This window comes from Engystomops pustulosus, chromosome 1 (assembly GCF_040894005.1).
Source record: "Engystomops pustulosus chromosome 1, aEngPut4.maternal, whole genome shotgun sequence".
Taxonomy (NCBI): Eukaryota; Metazoa; Chordata; class Amphibia; order Anura; family Leptodactylidae; genus Engystomops; species Engystomops pustulosus.
The window spans coordinates 141373626-141392448 of NC_092411.1; the positions used below are offsets into that span (position 1 = coordinate 141373626).

The 18823-nt window shown below is 41.8% G+C and overlaps 1 protein-coding gene across 9 annotated transcripts in view; it reads right to left on the reverse strand.

Moving 5' to 3' along the window:
* Positions 1-17781, reverse strand: part of PALM2AKAP2 (PALM2 and AKAP2 fusion) — a 212644-nt gene extending 194863 nt beyond the window's left edge. Inside the window, exon 1 of one of the 9 annotated variants that reach the window (XM_072154848.1) lies at positions 17472-17741. In XM_072154848.1, the coding sequence (XP_072010949.1) occupies positions 17472-17516 (45 nt within the window). In that variant the 5' untranslated portion in view covers positions 17517-17741. Of the gene's footprint in view, positions 1-17471 lie in introns of all 9 variants that reach the window. The other 8 variants (XM_072154829.1, XM_072154832.1, XM_072154834.1 and 5 more) reach the window with 8 other exon arrangements.
* Between the last annotated feature and the right edge of the window lie 1042 nt (positions 17782-18823).

Sequence of the window (18823 nt, forward strand, 5' to 3'; positions counted from 1 at the left end):
CAGCTAAAAACAGGAAACTGAGGCTACAATTTACACAAGCTCATCGAAATTGGACAGTAGAAGATTGGAAAAACGTTGCCTGGTCTGATGAGTCTTGATTTCTGCTGCGACATTTGGATGGTAGGGTCAGAATTTGGCATCAACAACATGAAAGCATGGATCCATCCTGCCTTGTATCAACGGTTCAGGCTGGTGGTGGTGGTGTCATGGTGTGGGGAATATTTTCTTGGCACTCTTTGGGCCCCTTGGTACCAATTGAGCATCGTTGCAACCCCACAGCCTACCTGAGTATTGTTGCTGACCATGTCCATCCCTTTATGACCACAATGTACCCAACATCTGATGGCTACTTTCAGCAGGATAATGCGCCATGTCATAAAGCTGGAATCATCTCAGACTGGTTTCTTGAACATGACAATGAGTTCACTGTACTCAAATGGCCTCCACAGTCACCAGATCTCAATCCAATAGAGCATCTTTGGGATGTGGTGGAACGGGAGATTCGCATCATGGATGTGCAGCCAAAAAATCTGCGGCAACTGTGTGATGCCATCATGTCAATATGGACCAAAATCTCTGAGGAATGCTTCCAGCACCTTGTTGAATCTATGCCAGGAAGAATTGAGGCAAAAGGGGGTCCAACCCGTTACTAGCATGGTGTACCTAATAAAGTGGCCGGTGAGTGTATTTGCAGTACAGCTAGCATGCCACCTGAAAATTTGGTTGTGTGCATGTCGCCCTAGCGTTATTTTTCTAGTACACCGAGGCATTTACTAATGAAAATTCTGGAGAAATCTATGTAAAAAACTGTTGTTATATGGGGGTAATAATGTATATCTCTTTTAGGAAAAGTGCGAAAGGCAGTGCACTGTTGACAGTGTTATTTTGAGGTCATTGCTTCTAATCAGTGCAGCAAAGGAAATTCCTAAAACCGTTCTAGAACCTGGAATCATCATCCACTATTCAGGCCCAGCACACGGTATAATTGAATGAATAAGCTTTGGCTGGACTGTTCCATTAATACAATGGCTAATAACACACCATCACATTATAATTTCAGGTCAATGTTTATGCAGCTCATTCAGGCAGCTGTTACTGCACTAATATCTCCATATCCCTCTAATGCTTGAAGCTTTATAATTGTTTACAATGTGCATTTAACAAGGAAATCTGGACTTATTTTTCCACAGCAGCCCGATAATTTTTTGGATTATAAAATAATAGAAATGTGATGAAAGCTACTCCTCCTTAAATTGAATTCTAATGGCAATGGAATGTGAACTGAAGACTTACCATTCACCTTCCATATTTTATTTTTGTTGTGCATGAACTAGGCCTTAAGGCTAAAACACACAAATGTGCTTGGCCCCTAAATCCAAAGACGTGCGGTAACCGGGTATAAATGACCACACACTGGCTCACATTGACTTTCCCCGGTCCCTGCCGGACCGGACTGTCCGATCTCCTTCTTTACCTGGTGCATGTAAGTGCATGGCTTACAACACAAATTTAAATGTTAAATCCTGCGCTTAGTCTGAATCCGTCAGATCGTCTGACGCCCCGCCCCGCCCCCCTAATTGTGTCGCGTGAAAGCCAACACAAAATGATTGCATGCGACACAATCCCCGGCACGATCCCCGAAAAGCATTGGCTGTGCAAAATATAGCACTATTGAGTCATAGGTGTCTGTAAGATGTAACAAAGCTATACATTCAGGCTACAGCACATCTGTATAGTATAGTAAATTTAAATGAATTACGTAGCAAAGAAGGCTACAGTAAGCTGAAAATTATGCATCGTCATATGTTATGTGCATATTTCAGGCCTAACTTGAGTAAGAGGTTTATACCTGAAATGAAGTGCTTGTATTCTGTGTTTATTACCAATAACACTTGTATTACAATATCCTATTTTCTCTTTGTATTTCTGATTTAAAGTAAATCAACTTAGGCCTGTACACTATCACCAAGGTATGCAGATGTCACTGACGGGGACAAAGCAAATATTATGTGTTGCTATGGAAATATGAAAGGCTTTTGTCAGACTTGATAACAGAAAACCTCTCTGAGCAATAAAAGAAAGGATTCTTTACCTAGTTCCAACCAACTATTACACTAAGCTTTAGTATAGACGTAAAAATTTATTCTGGGGGTTCACATAAATTATACATTCCTTTTCATTTATTTTTCATTATAAATTTTGATAAATAATAAATGTATAGTAAATATAACACAATTTATAAATATAATTTTGTATATATGTGTCAGTGAGTCATTCGGTTGTTGTCAAATGATGAGTGGCTTGGTGCAGCTCCTTTTTGGCATGGGCTAGACAATGTTCCTACTCAAGGGCAAGTCACTGCAACAACCAATCACTGGCCTCACTGAGCACACAGGATGTCACTGACTGTTCTAAGAATGGGCATGCTTTATGTGTAGAGGTTTCCGCATAGAACAGCAAATAATTTGACCACAGCCAAACAGGAGCAGCAGAAATTGGCAATGGAACACAAGCACTGTATTGGAACAGAGGAGTCAGGTTCTCCTGTGGACCAGGTATGCAGAGAGCCATCCCCGCCTCCCCCCACCCTCCCTTCTTCGCTCCTGAGAGCCGGTGACGTCGAGCCCTCAGGAGCCTAAGAGCATGCACATTGCCGGCTCACATGGCGGCCGCGCCTACTATCGCCGAAGTCTCGTGATGATGGCGGCAAGACTTCGGCGGTCTACTTGCCAAAGTCTCGTGATACCACCATTTCAAAATGGTAGGTTTCCTTTAAATGAAAGTGAACCTTTATGTTAGATTACAGTCTCTAGTAAGCACAAAATGTTCACTTCTTAGTTTCATTATATACTTCCCTTTAGGTATTCCAAAATTACATAATAATAAGTATTACCTGCCCCATGCAGTACTTTGTCAAAGTACATAGGAAGTGAATGAGAGCCGCGCGCATGGTAAGCGCCGAGCGCGTACCTGCCTGCGCCGGCTATAAAGTTTAAAAAGTGTTTTAAACCGCGATACCGCGGTTTAAAACACTAACGAAAATAAGCTCCGGCACCAGCTCACCCTGAGCTGGTGCCCGGTATTTTCATCAGAAACCTGCCACTACAAGTGGTAGGTTTCCTTTAACAGAATCCAGTGTGCAGAGAGGTCTGTCTGTAACTAGAAGTTGTCTGCAAGTTGGGTGTCCTTCCTTTGGGGACTAACTGTATATACATACTAAACAGCTAGAAGGGCAGAGAAGAAGAATGGTCATTATCATGTCTTACATAGAGCAACAGAATTCTATTGGTGAAGAGATTTTAGGGAAAAATTCTTCAGGGATCTGAGGGTGTACACTATAATCCAGACTGCATTGAGCTACAGCAAGTTTATGCTCTATGTATAGATTCATCTTCATCATAAAATTGCACACTACAGAAGTTACAAAAGTTTGTGCTATTAGAAACTTGTTTCTGCTTTGCTATCACTACTTTTTTTTCAGCTACGTTTTCAGCTGCAGCAGCCTGTGTGCCTTTGTCTCAGTCTTCTAATCTCAACACTTATCGCTCCCTCTGCCCCTCCACACTTCCTGTCATGTGCATTGAGCAGGCAGTTGAGGATGGGGATTGTGTGGAGGAGAGGAAGAATACATGATGAGACTGAGACACAGGCTCACACAGGCTGCAACTGCCCCACCCTTCCCCAGCACTCACCACATGCTGCTGACAGGGAGCCAGGTAATGTAAAATAAAGTTTTATAAAGCACTGAAATGATTCAGAATGTTGACAAATGCATTTTTATAATCAGCACAGGTTATTGTAACCAGTGACCAGCTAAAAATGACATTCCTAGTAACAAGTTCACTTTAACCCCATAGTAAATGTAAATGATTTATAGGGCTTATTTCGAAAAATGCATTTGGCTAGCTTAGCACAGAAAACATAATTACAGAATTTAGCAGGATATCACACTGTCCCCTGCCCCGCCTCACATTTCAGTCACACTGCCCCACTAACATTCCTGCTATAGTGTCCCAATAGGAACCCTTAAAGGGGTTTTCCCATGAACAAAAGTTAGACCCTATCCAGTGCTCCAATTAACGTATGGATCGTATGCTGGCCGTATAAATCTTATGTATCCGGCGTGTGCACGCCCTAGGAGCCGGGAATGCGCGTGCCCAGCCAATGGAGCGGGTACAGGTAAACGGCGAGGGCGCTTTGCTAGTGAGGAGGAAGGGGCACAGGTGAGCACCTGTGACAGTACCCCCCTTTGGCCTCCCCCTCTTCTTTGGCCGTAGGAATCTCTGCAGGAGATCAAGGTCCAGGATATTGTCACGGACCACCCGTGACAATAATTTTGCTGTTGGTCAGGTTTTTTTGGGGGTAAAAATTCTACATTTTTAAAAAAAATTGAAAAATTACAATTTTCTAGCTTTCAAATGTTGTATTTTTATGACAAAAAGTCATTCCACTAATATTTTTTGGGTTAAAACTTTTGCCATTTATTTTCTTTTTACTTTCATAATTTTTATTTACGTTTGCTTATTTTTTTTTTACAAATTTTAGAAGGTTTATAGTTTAAGTAGCAAGTTCTCAAATTGCGTGCACCGCTACCTCCTCCAAACACGCGTGCACTAGTACATTCTCCACACATGGCGTGCACTACTACCATCACCACACACAGAGTGCACTGCTCCTACTTCTACTATCACAACGCACTTACAAGTGTGCTTGGGGGGAAGAGAAACGGACAATAGGGGGCATAACGCAAGGAGAAATGGATGGTGCTGGGAATAACTCAAGGTAAAAACGGACAATTGGGAGGTTGCAATAGTGACTGAACAGTACCTGTTGCAATTGGGAGGCTGAACAGTACCTACAGGAAAGATCACATGTATCTCTTCAAGACCACCAAATGCAGAATGGTGGCATTGGAGGGTGGCAGATCTGTTCTGACTTACATATGTCATGACATGATATGTCATGGCATGATCTGTTATGACATAGATCAGTCATGACACGATATGTCATGACATAGATCAGTCATGACACATTGGGGCAAATTTACTTACCTGGTCCTGTCGCGATCCCTGATTTGGATGGTCTGGCGAAGATGAAGTCCGGTGTGATTCACGTAGCTCGTGCACCCAAGTTTCTGCATCCGCCGCTTCCACGCCGAGGTCCACCAGAGTTCACCTTCTTCTTCCCGTTGCTTGTAAGTGAGTGTCTTGCGACACAATTCGAAATGTTAAATCCCGCGCGTAGTCCGAATCCGTCGGGTTGACTGACGGCCGCCCCCCCGATTTGTGCTGCATGCAAGCCGGCGCCAATGCACCAAAATCCAATTGCGTGCGCCAAAAACCCCTGTTAGCTGCGGCGCAAAACGGAAATCGTCGGAAACCTGGCGAAAATGCGCTATGCGGACCCTTAGTAAATGAGCCCCATTCTATCATGACTGAGATCAGCAACTCTGCATTGACTGGCCAGTTTCAAATTGACTGACCAATCAAATTGGTCATGTGATGTCAGCGGGTGGGTGTCGCCTTGCATTCCACCCGCCCCTTACACTCGTCACCCTACCAAAAGCCGATATATCGGAAACTGAGCGCTAATTCACTGTGCTCAGCGTCTGATATAGTTAATATTAAGTTAATATTATTATTGTTGAAGCCTTCTGTAATTTGTGAAGCTAGCTTAGCAATGTCTAAAACTCTGTATGATTGTAGCTTACAGTCGTTTTATGTTAATAGCTCACTATAAAAAGTTTTTAAAAGCTACAAAAGCGGTTGGCTTTCAATGTGGTGTTTAGGCACAATATCTATGTGGTTGGCCCTGATTTCATCCTTTGCTTTGTAGTGAATTTATAAACAGTTGCAGTGTAGAGTTTGGGATTTTATTAAAAAAAAATACTGTGCATACTCATTGATTTTAAACCATTGCAATGCAGCTTTGCCCTGGGATTTTTTGGGCACGATTGTTTCTAGAATTAAGACATAATTGTGCTGGCCAGTAGGCTACACACTCAATGAGAAAAATATTTGTGTAACTGATTTTTACTGCTGTTTCATGCTGCTGTTTAGTTAAAACCTAAAGGTAATAAAACATATTTACGATTATAAATATACAATGATAAATAATTATAATGTGCAACAAGTCCATCTAATCACATGTAAATAAATAGAGATGCCAGCTGCAACAGTACACATACAAGTAACTTGAGCGCTATCATCAGCTAGGTTTCTTCCAGCTCCTCCCAGTTAAATCCCTGGCATTGTCTGGGAAATGGCAGCTATGTCTATATTTAGACTTACTCAGACCAGACTGTTACTCCACCCTTTTGAGTGCTCCATCCAAGAGATGATAAATAAAGCTGGCATACATCAGAGGGTTTAAAATGAAAGGCATCTGTGTAAACACATCAGCTTGCTGGCTGTGCATTGTATCAGCCCCAACATTTCCTGGCTGTACTAGTGAAGGATCAGGAGGTTTCCATCTGTGGCCTGTATACAAGCTCAGGTCATCACACAAGCTTCTTGAAAACAAGTCAATAGCTAGTCAGGTCAGACTTCTACTGACTGTATAAAAAAGGAGAAAAAGCAGCAATAAATGCCAACACTTATAATGATTATATACTTACATTATTCAGTGGTGACATCTACTGAGACGATAAAACATTATTGTTTGCTTTTTCCCAGCTTCAGTTGAATTGTTATTTACAGCAGTAACACATGCTAGTATACCAATATATACCAATGAACATTGGTCTGGCTGGAAATACTGAGGAAGGTGGAGGCATATGTTGGATGAGTTCTGATTTTCATAAAGTTTCTTTCATGAATGAAAGAATTACAGCCTTCCCAAGTACTACACATTTACATTGTGTTAGCTTCCAAAACCTTATTGAAGAACAAATGAGTACTGAGCATGTTAGAAGATTCTTTGTAATGCCATGATTTAAGATTTTGTCATGGTTTACCATGGTTCTTCTCCTGCTTGCCTCTTATAGAATACTACTTGGGCAATTGCTGTCATAGAAACTCATGTGCTAAAATTTTACTTATGCCACAATGTAAAGTTTAATTTTCTGTATTAAATCATCTAGTATTCAAAATCCTGCTGGTTTATTTTTCTCTATGGTGCAGGGAGAGATAGTTCAACACTGGACTAGGCTATCTCCATCAGTGCCATAGACAGTGAATGGAGCGATAACACTCATGCCCGTCCTTCCCCTCCATTCATTTGGGATACAATTGACCACAATTTAAGTGTTCTTTGTGTTTTTTATTCCTCAACTTTCAACGACCATAACATTTTTATTTTGCAATTTCTAGAGCTATATGAGGCATGTTATCTGCAGGACAAGTTGTGTTCTCTAATGGCACCATTTAATATTCAATTGCATTTACTGGGAAGCTGGAGAAACATGCAATAGTATTCACAAAAAACACATTCTTGCTTTTGCACTGTCCAGATAACACCTTTATTCTTAGGTCTGACATTTTTTATTCCTACCATTCTGGGGACTATACACAACATTATAATCACTTTTTATCCATTAGTAAATTAGTGGCAAAAAGGTGAAAAAGTGGAGAATCAGACTTTTGTTTCTGCTACAATGTTCACCATATGGGAGAATTATTTAAATATTGAGTCACAGGTACAACTAACTCACTTAGCCCCCCTCAAGTTCTCCATCTATTTATTCAGTTACCGCCCCTCATGTTTTTTTCCCCTCCTCATGCCCCCCGTGTTCTCCTCTTAATTCAGTGAGCCCCGCTCATGTCCCCCACTTTCATTAAGTGAGCCCCTCTTATGTTCTCCTTCTCCCCTCATTTAGTTACCCCCCCTTCAAAGCTATATATCCCTCTCCCCCCTCACCTCACAGTCAGAACCCCTCTTTTGTTCTACAGGCTGTCAGGCAGCATTTTCACAGGTCCTGGCTGCAGACAACCAAAACATACAGTGGTTTGTAATATATGACTAAAACCTGCTGTAAAACCTTTTCAAGATAGATATTAGACAGATTAAATGTAAATTCTTTCACAGCAAATGTGAAATGTGCCCAAATAAAATAATCTAGCTTTTGCCTATGAGTTTTCATACGACGTCAAATATAGTACTATATTACATTTATATTTATATTATGTACTTTATTACACTTTAACTACACAAAATTAAGTCCACAGTTGCTTAGAAAATCATGTACAGAGACACAGAATTGAAGCATGTGCGGAGTGCGGCAGCCCTGGAATCAGATACCACCAGTGTGTAGAACACAGATGTCCCTTGGAGTGTTAAGATGTCTGGCCCTAGTGCTGCTAATCTGTCTGTGATTCTGTGGCTCCAGAATGACAGCTAACACTATGTGGTAAGTCTGTGTAAAAAAAAAAATTAAGATAATATGAGGTCATCACATCAACTGAACTGCATAACAGGGATTCCTAGAGTTATAGAAAGGCTTAGCAGCCACCGCAGTCAGTATGGTAAATCACAACTAAACCACATTTCAAAATTTCAAGCAGAGGATGATATGCAAACTGAACCCCCAATACAATATCACTGGTGCTATATATATATAAATAAAATAAACACAAATTATATATACCGTATATACCGGCGTATAAGACGACTTTTGAAGACAGAAAAATCTTCTGTCTTCTCTGGGGTCGTCTTATACGCCGGTAATCGTCTTATACGGCGGGTCCCGGTGCATGGAGAGGGCTCACGGGCTGAGCCCTCTCCATAGCCGGTAAGTCTTTGCTGCATATTGCAGCAAAGGCTTACCGGTAACACCCGCGATCGGTGCTAGCACCAATCGCGGGTGTTTGCACAGCGATGGCTGCCGGCAGCCTCAAAAAGCTGCCGGCAGCCTCAAAAAGCTGCCGGCAGCCTCAAAAAGGCATCGGGGTGCATACTCACCCTCCGTTGGCCCCGATGTCCGCGCTGTGCTGTCTTCAGTCTTCCGCGCCGTCTTCTGCTGGGCGCCGCCATGTCCTTCCCCCGGGTCGGCGCCTAGTATGACGTCAGCAGCGGCGCGTCATACTAGGCGCCTGCCGGGGAAGATCAATGGCGGCGCCCGGCAGAAGAAAGAAGACGGCGCGGACATCGGGGGAGCATCGGGGTGAGTATATAAGTTTTTTTTTTTTTTTTTTAATGCTGGGCTGGGCTGTATACTACTGGGGGCAGTGCTGTATACTACTGGGGGCAGTGCTGTATACTACTGGGGGCTGTGCTGTATACTACTGGGGGCTGTGCTGTATACTACTGGGGGCAGTGCTGTATACTACTGGGGGCAGTGCTGTATACTACTGGGGGCTGTGCTGTATACTACTGGGGGCTGTGCTGTATACTACTGGGGGCTGTGCTGTATACTACTGGAGGCTGTGCTGTATACTACGGGGGGCAGTGCTGTATACTACTGGGGGCAGTGCTGTATACTACTGGGGGCAGTGCTGTATACTACTGGGGGCAATGCTGTATACTACTGGGGGCTGTGCTGTATACTACTGGGGGCTGTGCTGTATACTACTGGGGGCTGTGCTGTATACTACTGTATGCGTTGGAAAAGGGGTAGTCTTATACGGCGAATATATCTTAAACTCTATATTTTAAACAGGAAAGTAGGGGGGTCGTCTTATACACCAGGTCGTCTTATACGCCGGAATATACGGTATATATATACACTTGGAGGACTTCAACACTAGAGATATTTATTTTCTCTACGACATATGTCATACAGTGAAGTGATGAAGGGTGCCAACAAATCGAGCTTTCCCCTGGGTTTTTTAATGCTTCTTTGTGTAATTACATTGAATCAAAAGGCTTTTTGGCACTTCTTACTTCTCTACAGAAAACATTTCTTGTACATACCAAAGAGAAAACAAAACAATATAATGTGATGTAAATCCCTCTCATTATTAACGAAGAACTACTATTATAAATATTATTATTGGTAGGAATATCTCCATAAAAAAACATAAAAAGGTAAGTCTGGCTTGAAGTTTGGCATTTCTGCTTTTGTTTTTTTTTTGAAGGCCTGTTTTACCCATGACCTTAGCTACTGGGTGAAGCAATTTTGTTTCACGAGTGGCAACATTTGTGAAGAGAGAAAAAACACATTGGAATTGCATAGCCTGTATGAGTATTGACCACTTGTCTCTGAGGAAATAATCTTTGCTGCCATTGGACCTGACTAGAGCTTATTTTCCATAAAAGCTATTACAGATCTGTACAAGAAGGACAATAGTTAAAGAGGCCACAAGAAACCTAAAAACCTTTAGAAGTTACACATTTATATGACTTAGATTGCAAGGGACATGTAGATGTCAACCATATTTGTGATGCAAGAAAACAACAATTTTCGAGAAAAGTTCTCTAAACCACCCCAGAAAAAAGGCATGTTATTTTATTGAAGGGATCAAGTCATAGTTCAAACCACAAAAACACATCATAATTTGTGGACACTGAAAATAAGCATTCACCCACATTCCCTTCACAACTTGCCAGTGACAAGACAATAATGCTTCAAGAATGAGTAACATTGCAGAGCTAAAACTGAGTGAGGGAAGATGATTTTAATACTGTATATACTTGAGTATAAGTGTTGTTTTTCAGCACCAAAATGTGCTGATAAACTCAAACTCAGGTTATATTTGAGTAAAAAAAATAAATTCAAAACTCCCCTTTCCGGTGCCCCCTGCAATTCCTCTCTTCCTCCGTCAGCAGCGGCAGGTCCATACACAGGGGGCGCACATGTATGACGTCAGCTGCCACTGACATCATAACGTGCGCCCGCTGGGCCATGTATAGTGGCCCCGTACTGAGCTGGAGCTGAATCAAGAATAGGACCTGTCCGGGGCCTCGGAAAGGTGAGTACTTAGCTTATTTTTTTTTTTTGTGCTTTGCAAACTGTGGGCTGGCTGGCTATGTACTAAAAGGGACTGGCTGGTTATGTACTAAAGGGGGCTGGCTGGCTATGAAGTAAAGGGGTCTGGCTGGCTATGTACTAAAGGGGAATGGTGGCTATATACTAAAAGAGGCTGGCTGGCTGACTATATGCTATAGGGGGCTGGCTGATTATATGCTAAAGAGGATTGCCTGGCTATTTACTAAAGGGGGTGGCTGGTTATATTTTAAAGGGGGATGACTGGCTATACTGGCTATATACTAAAGGGGGGTGGCTGGCTATATACTATAGGGGCTGGCTATATACTAAAGGGGAATGGCTGGCCATATATTACAGGGGGCTGGCCATATACTACAGGGGACTGGCTATATACTAAAGGGGGATGGCTATATACCACAGGGCGCTGGCTATGTACTACAGGGGGCTGGCTGGCTATATACTACAGGGGGCTGGATATATACTAAAGGGGGCTGGCTGTCTATATACTAAAGGGGGCTAGCTATATACTACAGGGGGATGGCTGGCTATATACTAAAGGGGGATGGCAGGCTATACACTTATGGACTTGATTTAATCAGGCAAATCACAGTTACTGTACATAATAAACTTATCATAAGTAAATACTGACAAAATATATTCCATTTCAAGTTTGTGTGGTTGCCTGAAGAAATTTACACTGTATAATTTACAACATTACATAAAATGTTGTATTAAAATATTTTTCTAATTATCTTCCATTCCTTCACTAAATTATCAGAAGAATACATACATCCCTTCTAGACTCAAGCATGAAATCCTTTTTGTGGTTGAAACTTATACCAGTGAACATTGAAATCTCTCCTAGTGCTGAACTCAACATTCTTCTCTATAACAATGGTTAATACAGCACATGTATCCTCCTGCAGCAGAGTTATCTACAAAACTCCGATCTATGTTTTCTTATTTATTAATAGTACATCCATGTACTAAATGTTCCACGCTGATGTCTCAGAAATGTGGTTCTGCAGATCATGCCTTGGCTTTTTGCAAAAAGGGTAAGTATTTTTTACATCATGTACAGGTCTGTTACTCTACCTATACACAAACACATCCTCTGTCAGGCTGCAAACAGTACACATGTAGTATACGTGAGCCCATATAAATACATTTGTCTGTTGTATTAATGGTTTACACACAGACAAAATCAACTTTCATGTGTAGGAGACCACACACAGTGTTAATCCTGTACATTGCATCAAGTCTCTGCTGTGAGAATTTCCTATATGGGAATATCCTAAAAGTTCCAACATAGATGACATAAACTTATTGAAATTACTTTATGTTGGTTCAAATGACTATCGTATATTGAAATCAAGGCAAAAATTAAATCCCTAAGAGCATTGTTAGCAGCCCAACTGTCACGGGCAGATGAGAGACGCTCATGGGCCAATGGCAATGGAAAAAGGCTGCCAAAGCCATATACATGGGAAGGAATATGAACTACTCTATCATTTGTGGCTTGGGCACTCAGCTCATGGACAGGGCTGTGGGATACACAGCCATGGGTATGAGCCACTAGAAATGAATAGGGTGCTTTATGTTGAAACAACCGATTGCACATGAAGTCTGATTATTAAACCCCAAATTTAATTGACCAGACCAGACAGAGTAAAAAAGTATTTTCCCTAATGTGCACAAAATACTGGGTGAAATAAACATCCTAGTTAAATATAAAATGCAGCATGGAATCCAATATAGACTGTCGCACATTTAAATGTTTATAGCTCATAGAAACTGAGACATAAATTGATATCCATTTATGTAAGTCCGTGGCATTTTAACTACGGAACAGGAACACATCCAGAATTGTGGCTTTGAACCCTATACACTCACATGAATACTGGTATATATTTCTATAAGCCAAGCAGACTCTCCCCTAACAATTTTTATAGTTCTGGCTTTCTACCATACTTGTGCTAATGGAACATTTGAAGTAAAACAGGATACAGTAGAACTAAGTCAGTCTACAGGATGTATAACTAAAGATCTCAGAAAGTTTCCTAAATAGCGAGGCATATTACAACTCTTTCTAACTTTAAAATGTTATTTACTATGTTCTTCACACAACAAGATTTTATTAAACTTTTCTTCTGAAATAAAATGTTTCTTCTGTCAAATTATTATTAAAGTTTTGGTTATTGAATGTGAATTTTTGATTGTGCCCCAATCTAGGGGTGCTAGGATTGTATGATATACCATATTCCATTGTAAAGGAAATTTGTGACGCACATCACAGAGAGGAAGCGCATCACAGCCTGACGTCCTCATCAATGAGACACAGGCAGCGGACGGCTACATAGCAGGTCCGTGAACGACAGTTAGGAAGGAGGATCACGTGCTCTTCCAAGGAGTGAGGTGCCACGGATAGCCAGGAGAAGAGAGAAGAAAGAAGACGGAACATGGACCGAAGTACAGCAAGGAAGGATTGGGACAACAATGTAGAATTCGAAATGAAGGTAAGTAGGACATTTGACCATCAGCCTGCCCCCAAGCCATAGGTGAAATTTACATTAAAGTGGCCAACCCCTTTAAATGTAGTTTTAATTCATAAACAATTAAACTAATTCACTAAAAGGCAATTTATATCTTTGCAACTAAAATATAACAACTTTCTGAACAGTTGAAGCTAAACTGTATCCTGATCCTACAGGTATATATGCATCCATATATCCTCCACATCTTCATTACATGCATTTCGCTGATGATTAAGAGGTAGGGAAGATCACTGCAGGATATGAGCACAAAGGGTTTGACTGTAGTTTGTATAGAGGCAAATAAATTTAAAAAGATTCCAAGATTCCGCTACAACAAATAGCTGGAGAGTACTGAGGAAGGCGGTGGTATAATTGACAACCAGTGCTGCCATCTCACAACCATTTGTGAGCAGTTAAATGCCAGGAGGATGGGGACGAAGCTTTAAAGGACATCTAACATCAGTTTACTGATAGTAGATGTGTCCGAACAAGAAGTTCCTGGGGTAAATCATTCCACAGGACTTCTTTTATTATAACTCTATATGCCCCGATTGCGGATATACAGAAATATAGAGTTATAAAAGTTATGCAAATCACCCTGGGGTGCTCAGGCTACATTACCTGAGCGCCTCAGGGAGACTTGTATTTTAATTTATGCACTCCCTCCCCTGTAGCGCTAGCGGCCCTGACCCCCTTTCCCCAGTGCTCAGATAGGTGGGACCACTAGGCTGGAGTGCATACATTTAAACATCTAATCTAATCTAGATAACATCTAATCATGGGTTCATGCACAGGAGTTTGTGGCAATCATTTACCCTATAAGTAGCAATATGTAGTGTAATAACTGGTATGATAGTCGATAGTAGATTCTTCATACACATGATATTGGAGACATTTGGTGGTCAAGGGCAAAGAATAAGCGTTGCCCATGGCAACCAACCAGAGTCCATCTGTCTTAGTAAGGGTTAGAAAAGGCAAGCAAACCTATAATTTGTTACCATAGCAATGCCTCTGCATTGTCCCCCACTGTGTCAATGGAGCTCTAAAGAAATTATAAGGCGTGGGTGAAATAAAATCTACATCTGCATCTAATATGCTGTGAAAGCGGAGCCTTTTAACAGTACACAATACAGGATTAAGCAAAAGTAAAAAATAAATCATTGCAGGAAAAAAAACTCTAATCTTTTTTTAATAAAAAAAAGCGTATAACCCCTGCTGGAGCGTGATCGGCAACTACACCCACAATGAAAGAAATACAATAATTTACAGGTAATACGTGCTTTTCGGAACATGAGTACTGATAAACAGCCTTGCCTCTAGGTACATAAGACAGCCATGTGACCCCTATAGCCATACAGGTGCAGGAAAACGTTTAACCTGCCCAAAAAGTGAATAGAAGGTAAACCCCCTGGTTAGATACATGATTTACTGAGGCTGCGCACATTAAAATGCGATTACTTTCAATGTACTTATTACACGTCATTTAGGATGATTTATCACTACTTGTGCTTTTGGAGTCACATTTATCCCTTTAAGTGCTGGCTTGGAATCTGTGACAAATATAGCAGAAGGTTGCATGCTTCTTAAAAAATGTGGTACACAGTAAAAACCAACCCATAATAAGACAACATTCAAGGCATTTAAAGGATCTGCACAACATTTTACCAAAATGTCACCCAATAAGTCACACAAGTATTGAAAATGTCTGTTTTCTGAAAGCATTGGAGGAGGAGGTGGGCATTTGCCCCAATTTATGATCCAGCATTTGTAATGTCACAATTGATAAATGAAGCACACCCTCGTGCACCACAAAAAATGCTAACCACTATACATACATAAATCACTTTCAATCAATTGTTTTCCCCAATTCTATACTACTACTATTACACTACTGTGACACACCAGAACATGACACACCTTTTTGCCCCTGCTGAACTTTTTATTTGTACAGTAAAGAGGTTGTCCCAACCACAGAGCTCAGCTTCTTCTGGCTGCTCCAATAGAACATAATGGAGTGGCAAGGCATGTTCGGCCTGCCTCCCCATCCATTAATAATAATGGGATCCCTGTTCTCCTAATTGCTGTAGGAGTTCCCTTCTGTTCAACCCTCATTGATAGGGAAGTTGTCCCCTAACCTGTGGATTGGGGACAGCCCCTTGAGGTGGAAAAACCTCTTTAGGACTATCTTAATCCCCCTTACACACATGTGCACTTTCATAGACAACCATGCATGCATTCTAAATGTTGAGTATGGGGAATGCCTTAGTAAAACTTATGAAGAACAAAAGAAAAAGTATGTTGAAATCCCAGCCAAACATCGTAAAGAAACCCCCCACATATAAGACTGATCTCTCTGTAAAATACATGTGATGTATTTTTGGCTTAAACTGCCAATGCCCCTATCCCATAAGTTATGTCCACACTACATGTAGATATGGAAGATATTAAAGAGAGTAGACATTGGGGCATATTTATTAAGGGTCGATCGGACGCATTTCTGATTTGCCCTTAATCGCAGGGGTTTTTGTCGCACGCGAGCGGACACAAATCAGGGGTGTAGCCGTCGGACAATCTGGCTGATTCGAACAAACCAAGGAATTTAACTTTCAAAATTGTGTCGCACTTACATGCACCAGGAAGAAGATGGTGAACTCCGGCGGACCTGAGCGGGGAAGTGACACATGCAGGAAATTGGACGCGGGGATCTTAGTGAATCGCAGCAGCTCCGAATCCGCGGCGGACGTTCCGGATCGGCGGACGCAACGGGACGGGTAAGTAAATGTGCCCCATTGTCTCATAGACTGTAAGCTCTTGTGAGCAGGCCCTCATTCCTATTGTTTCATATGAGTGTTTTCACTCTGTTATGTTTTATTTTATTTGTATATGTTACCCAGAATCTGTAAAGCGATACAGAATTTGATTGCACTATATAAATAAATATTATTATTATATTGTAGAACCAAACAAGTATCCATTACAGATGGCAATTCCACAGTGGAACATTCCAATTCTCTATTCTTTTAAACACACTTTGCCCCTTTACAAATTAGATTACAAATACAGTGTCAAGATATGCAACAAACTGATTTATATACTGAAAAAAAAGTTTGTAAGAGCTGAAATGTCTGAGCACATGTCTTTGATGGCTGTCATGGCACAGCTCTGACAGAAACAATGACCCATTCTGTTAGCATTTTCTGACGTATCACGTTTCTACAAGACTGTAATTGTGTGACTTTTTGTTTGCACTTTTTTGGCCTGCATTATTGATGCTATGACTTGATTTCAAGACACAAAGTAATAGGATCTGCGCCTCCTAACCTGCACAGTGACACATGTAAACCTATTAAAAGCATGTACATTGTAACAATAAGAGAATCAGTCAACAAATACACATTGAACACACTGAATAACATTGTTGCAAAGTTTTGACTGCAGTTATACCGCAACACACAACAGGGGTAACATGTAATTTGTCAGGGATTGCATATTTATGATAATCCCAACTACATACCCTATAAGATTATATTGATGTACACCATTCAGGGAACCCCTCTATCATCCAGGCTCCGACCCCTCTAACACAAGCATACCACCAGGTCTGATAGTGCTAGTATACTGCTAAAATTAGCCAAAAATGCAGGAGTTATTTTTGCCTCACTATCCAGAGTAAGAAATAATCTTTACATGTGGCAGCGTTTACACATATAGACCCAATCAGTGCTATCCAGAAAGGCAGTTCAATCTTTTTTCCACAATATGGAGCACATTCATCAGACTAATCCCTCCTTACTGAGAGGCATGCCATTATACATATAGTAAACTTTTCTAGTGCCATGTGTGCCACCTCCAAATATGAAGGGGGAGATGTGCGTATGTGGCAGCCTATTCTGAATCCGGAAAAGCAGCTCAATTGCATACATTATATCAGCTATCACAGGAGATGAGGTACCGCAGCCTGTCGCCAGTGGGGACTGTGCTGCCTCCATTCAGCAACCGTTACTATGTAGGAATGCTCGGTCTCCTGAGAGGAAACCCCCTGACACAAGACTCCAGCACACGTACATACTTACTGCTATAGCTTGCAGGCGCTCCCTGTGCAGCTCTGCCTCCGCCATCCTTAGGTAACGTTACAAGATTTAGTAAAAAGGAGCCTGTATCTGCTCGCGTACTCCGTAGAGTGTCTCCCTCACTGGTCTGGTTCACAGTGACTGGAGCGGTGCCTTGCTGCCTCCCATCCCTCTGCTGCTGCTGTCACACAAGCCTCACTGGAAGCATCCACTGCAGTACTTGTACGTCTCCGCCCCCGGCACGTGTTCTGCACACTACCTCCTAGCATGCCAGGGCACTGGTAGCCTGGCATCTCACTACTTATCCTGCCGGAGAGGTTTTCTGTCTTTGTCCAGGATTCTGACTCTGCTGGAAACTTTCATACTGGAGTGGAGCACACATCCTCCATCTCTCCCTCCTCCCTTCATCCTGGAGTATTAACTCTGCTGGTACCTTCTGCCACCTTAGAAGGACGTACAGACATCTCAGTTAAACGTATATTAGATTTGCACAGAAATGAGTGACTATGTGAGGCATTTAACCATTATTGCACAGCGTCGTTGTTTTAGTCACACACATATTGTGCTATTATTATCACTGGGATGGTAGATTGTGGCACGAGGGGTTAATGCAGTGGCGCAGGATAGGGACTCTATAAAAACGATGTACACAGGTTGTACACTTAGATGATTCGTGGATAGGGAAAACCATGTAAAAAAAACATTCAAGCATAGACTCATAGGGGGATATTTATCATACGCTGGCGTAGAAAAAAACGCAGCCGGCAACTTTTCACGTATGAAAAGTCGGCGGCAGCAGCGAGTGCGCAGGCGTGGGGACTGTAATGCTAGCAATAAGCTAGCATTTGTGATTATTTCAGGGCCTCTGCGCCACTGGTGGTGTGCAGAGGTCCTGATAAATATGCCCCATATTGTTGTCTATTTTGAAAAGAAAGGACAAGCTGGTCAGCTGATTACAACACTGGGAATCAACATGGCTCACCAGCCACACTGTAGAATAGTACTCCATCTCCCCTCTACAAGTGTGTAACTACGGATTTGTTCATTTGGTACACCAAGTCGGACCCAGTGCTTCTTCCCCTCATTTTGGTGACGAACAAATACATGTCAGGGCTGTGTGGGGGACATTTATCTGATGCAGTCTTGAGACTGCCTTTATAAGTGTGTGAGCCAACTATGGGGTGTTAGGGCTTGACAGTTGATGTCCTCCCTCCCAATAAATATCTGCTCCTAGCCATCCAGCATTCTGGTTTCCACAGTTCCATAGGACCTTTCCTTATCACTACATCAAGAAATGGTAGAGAATCTGTCTCAATTTCAAATCTAAATTTGAGGACAACCGTCTCCAGCCAAGG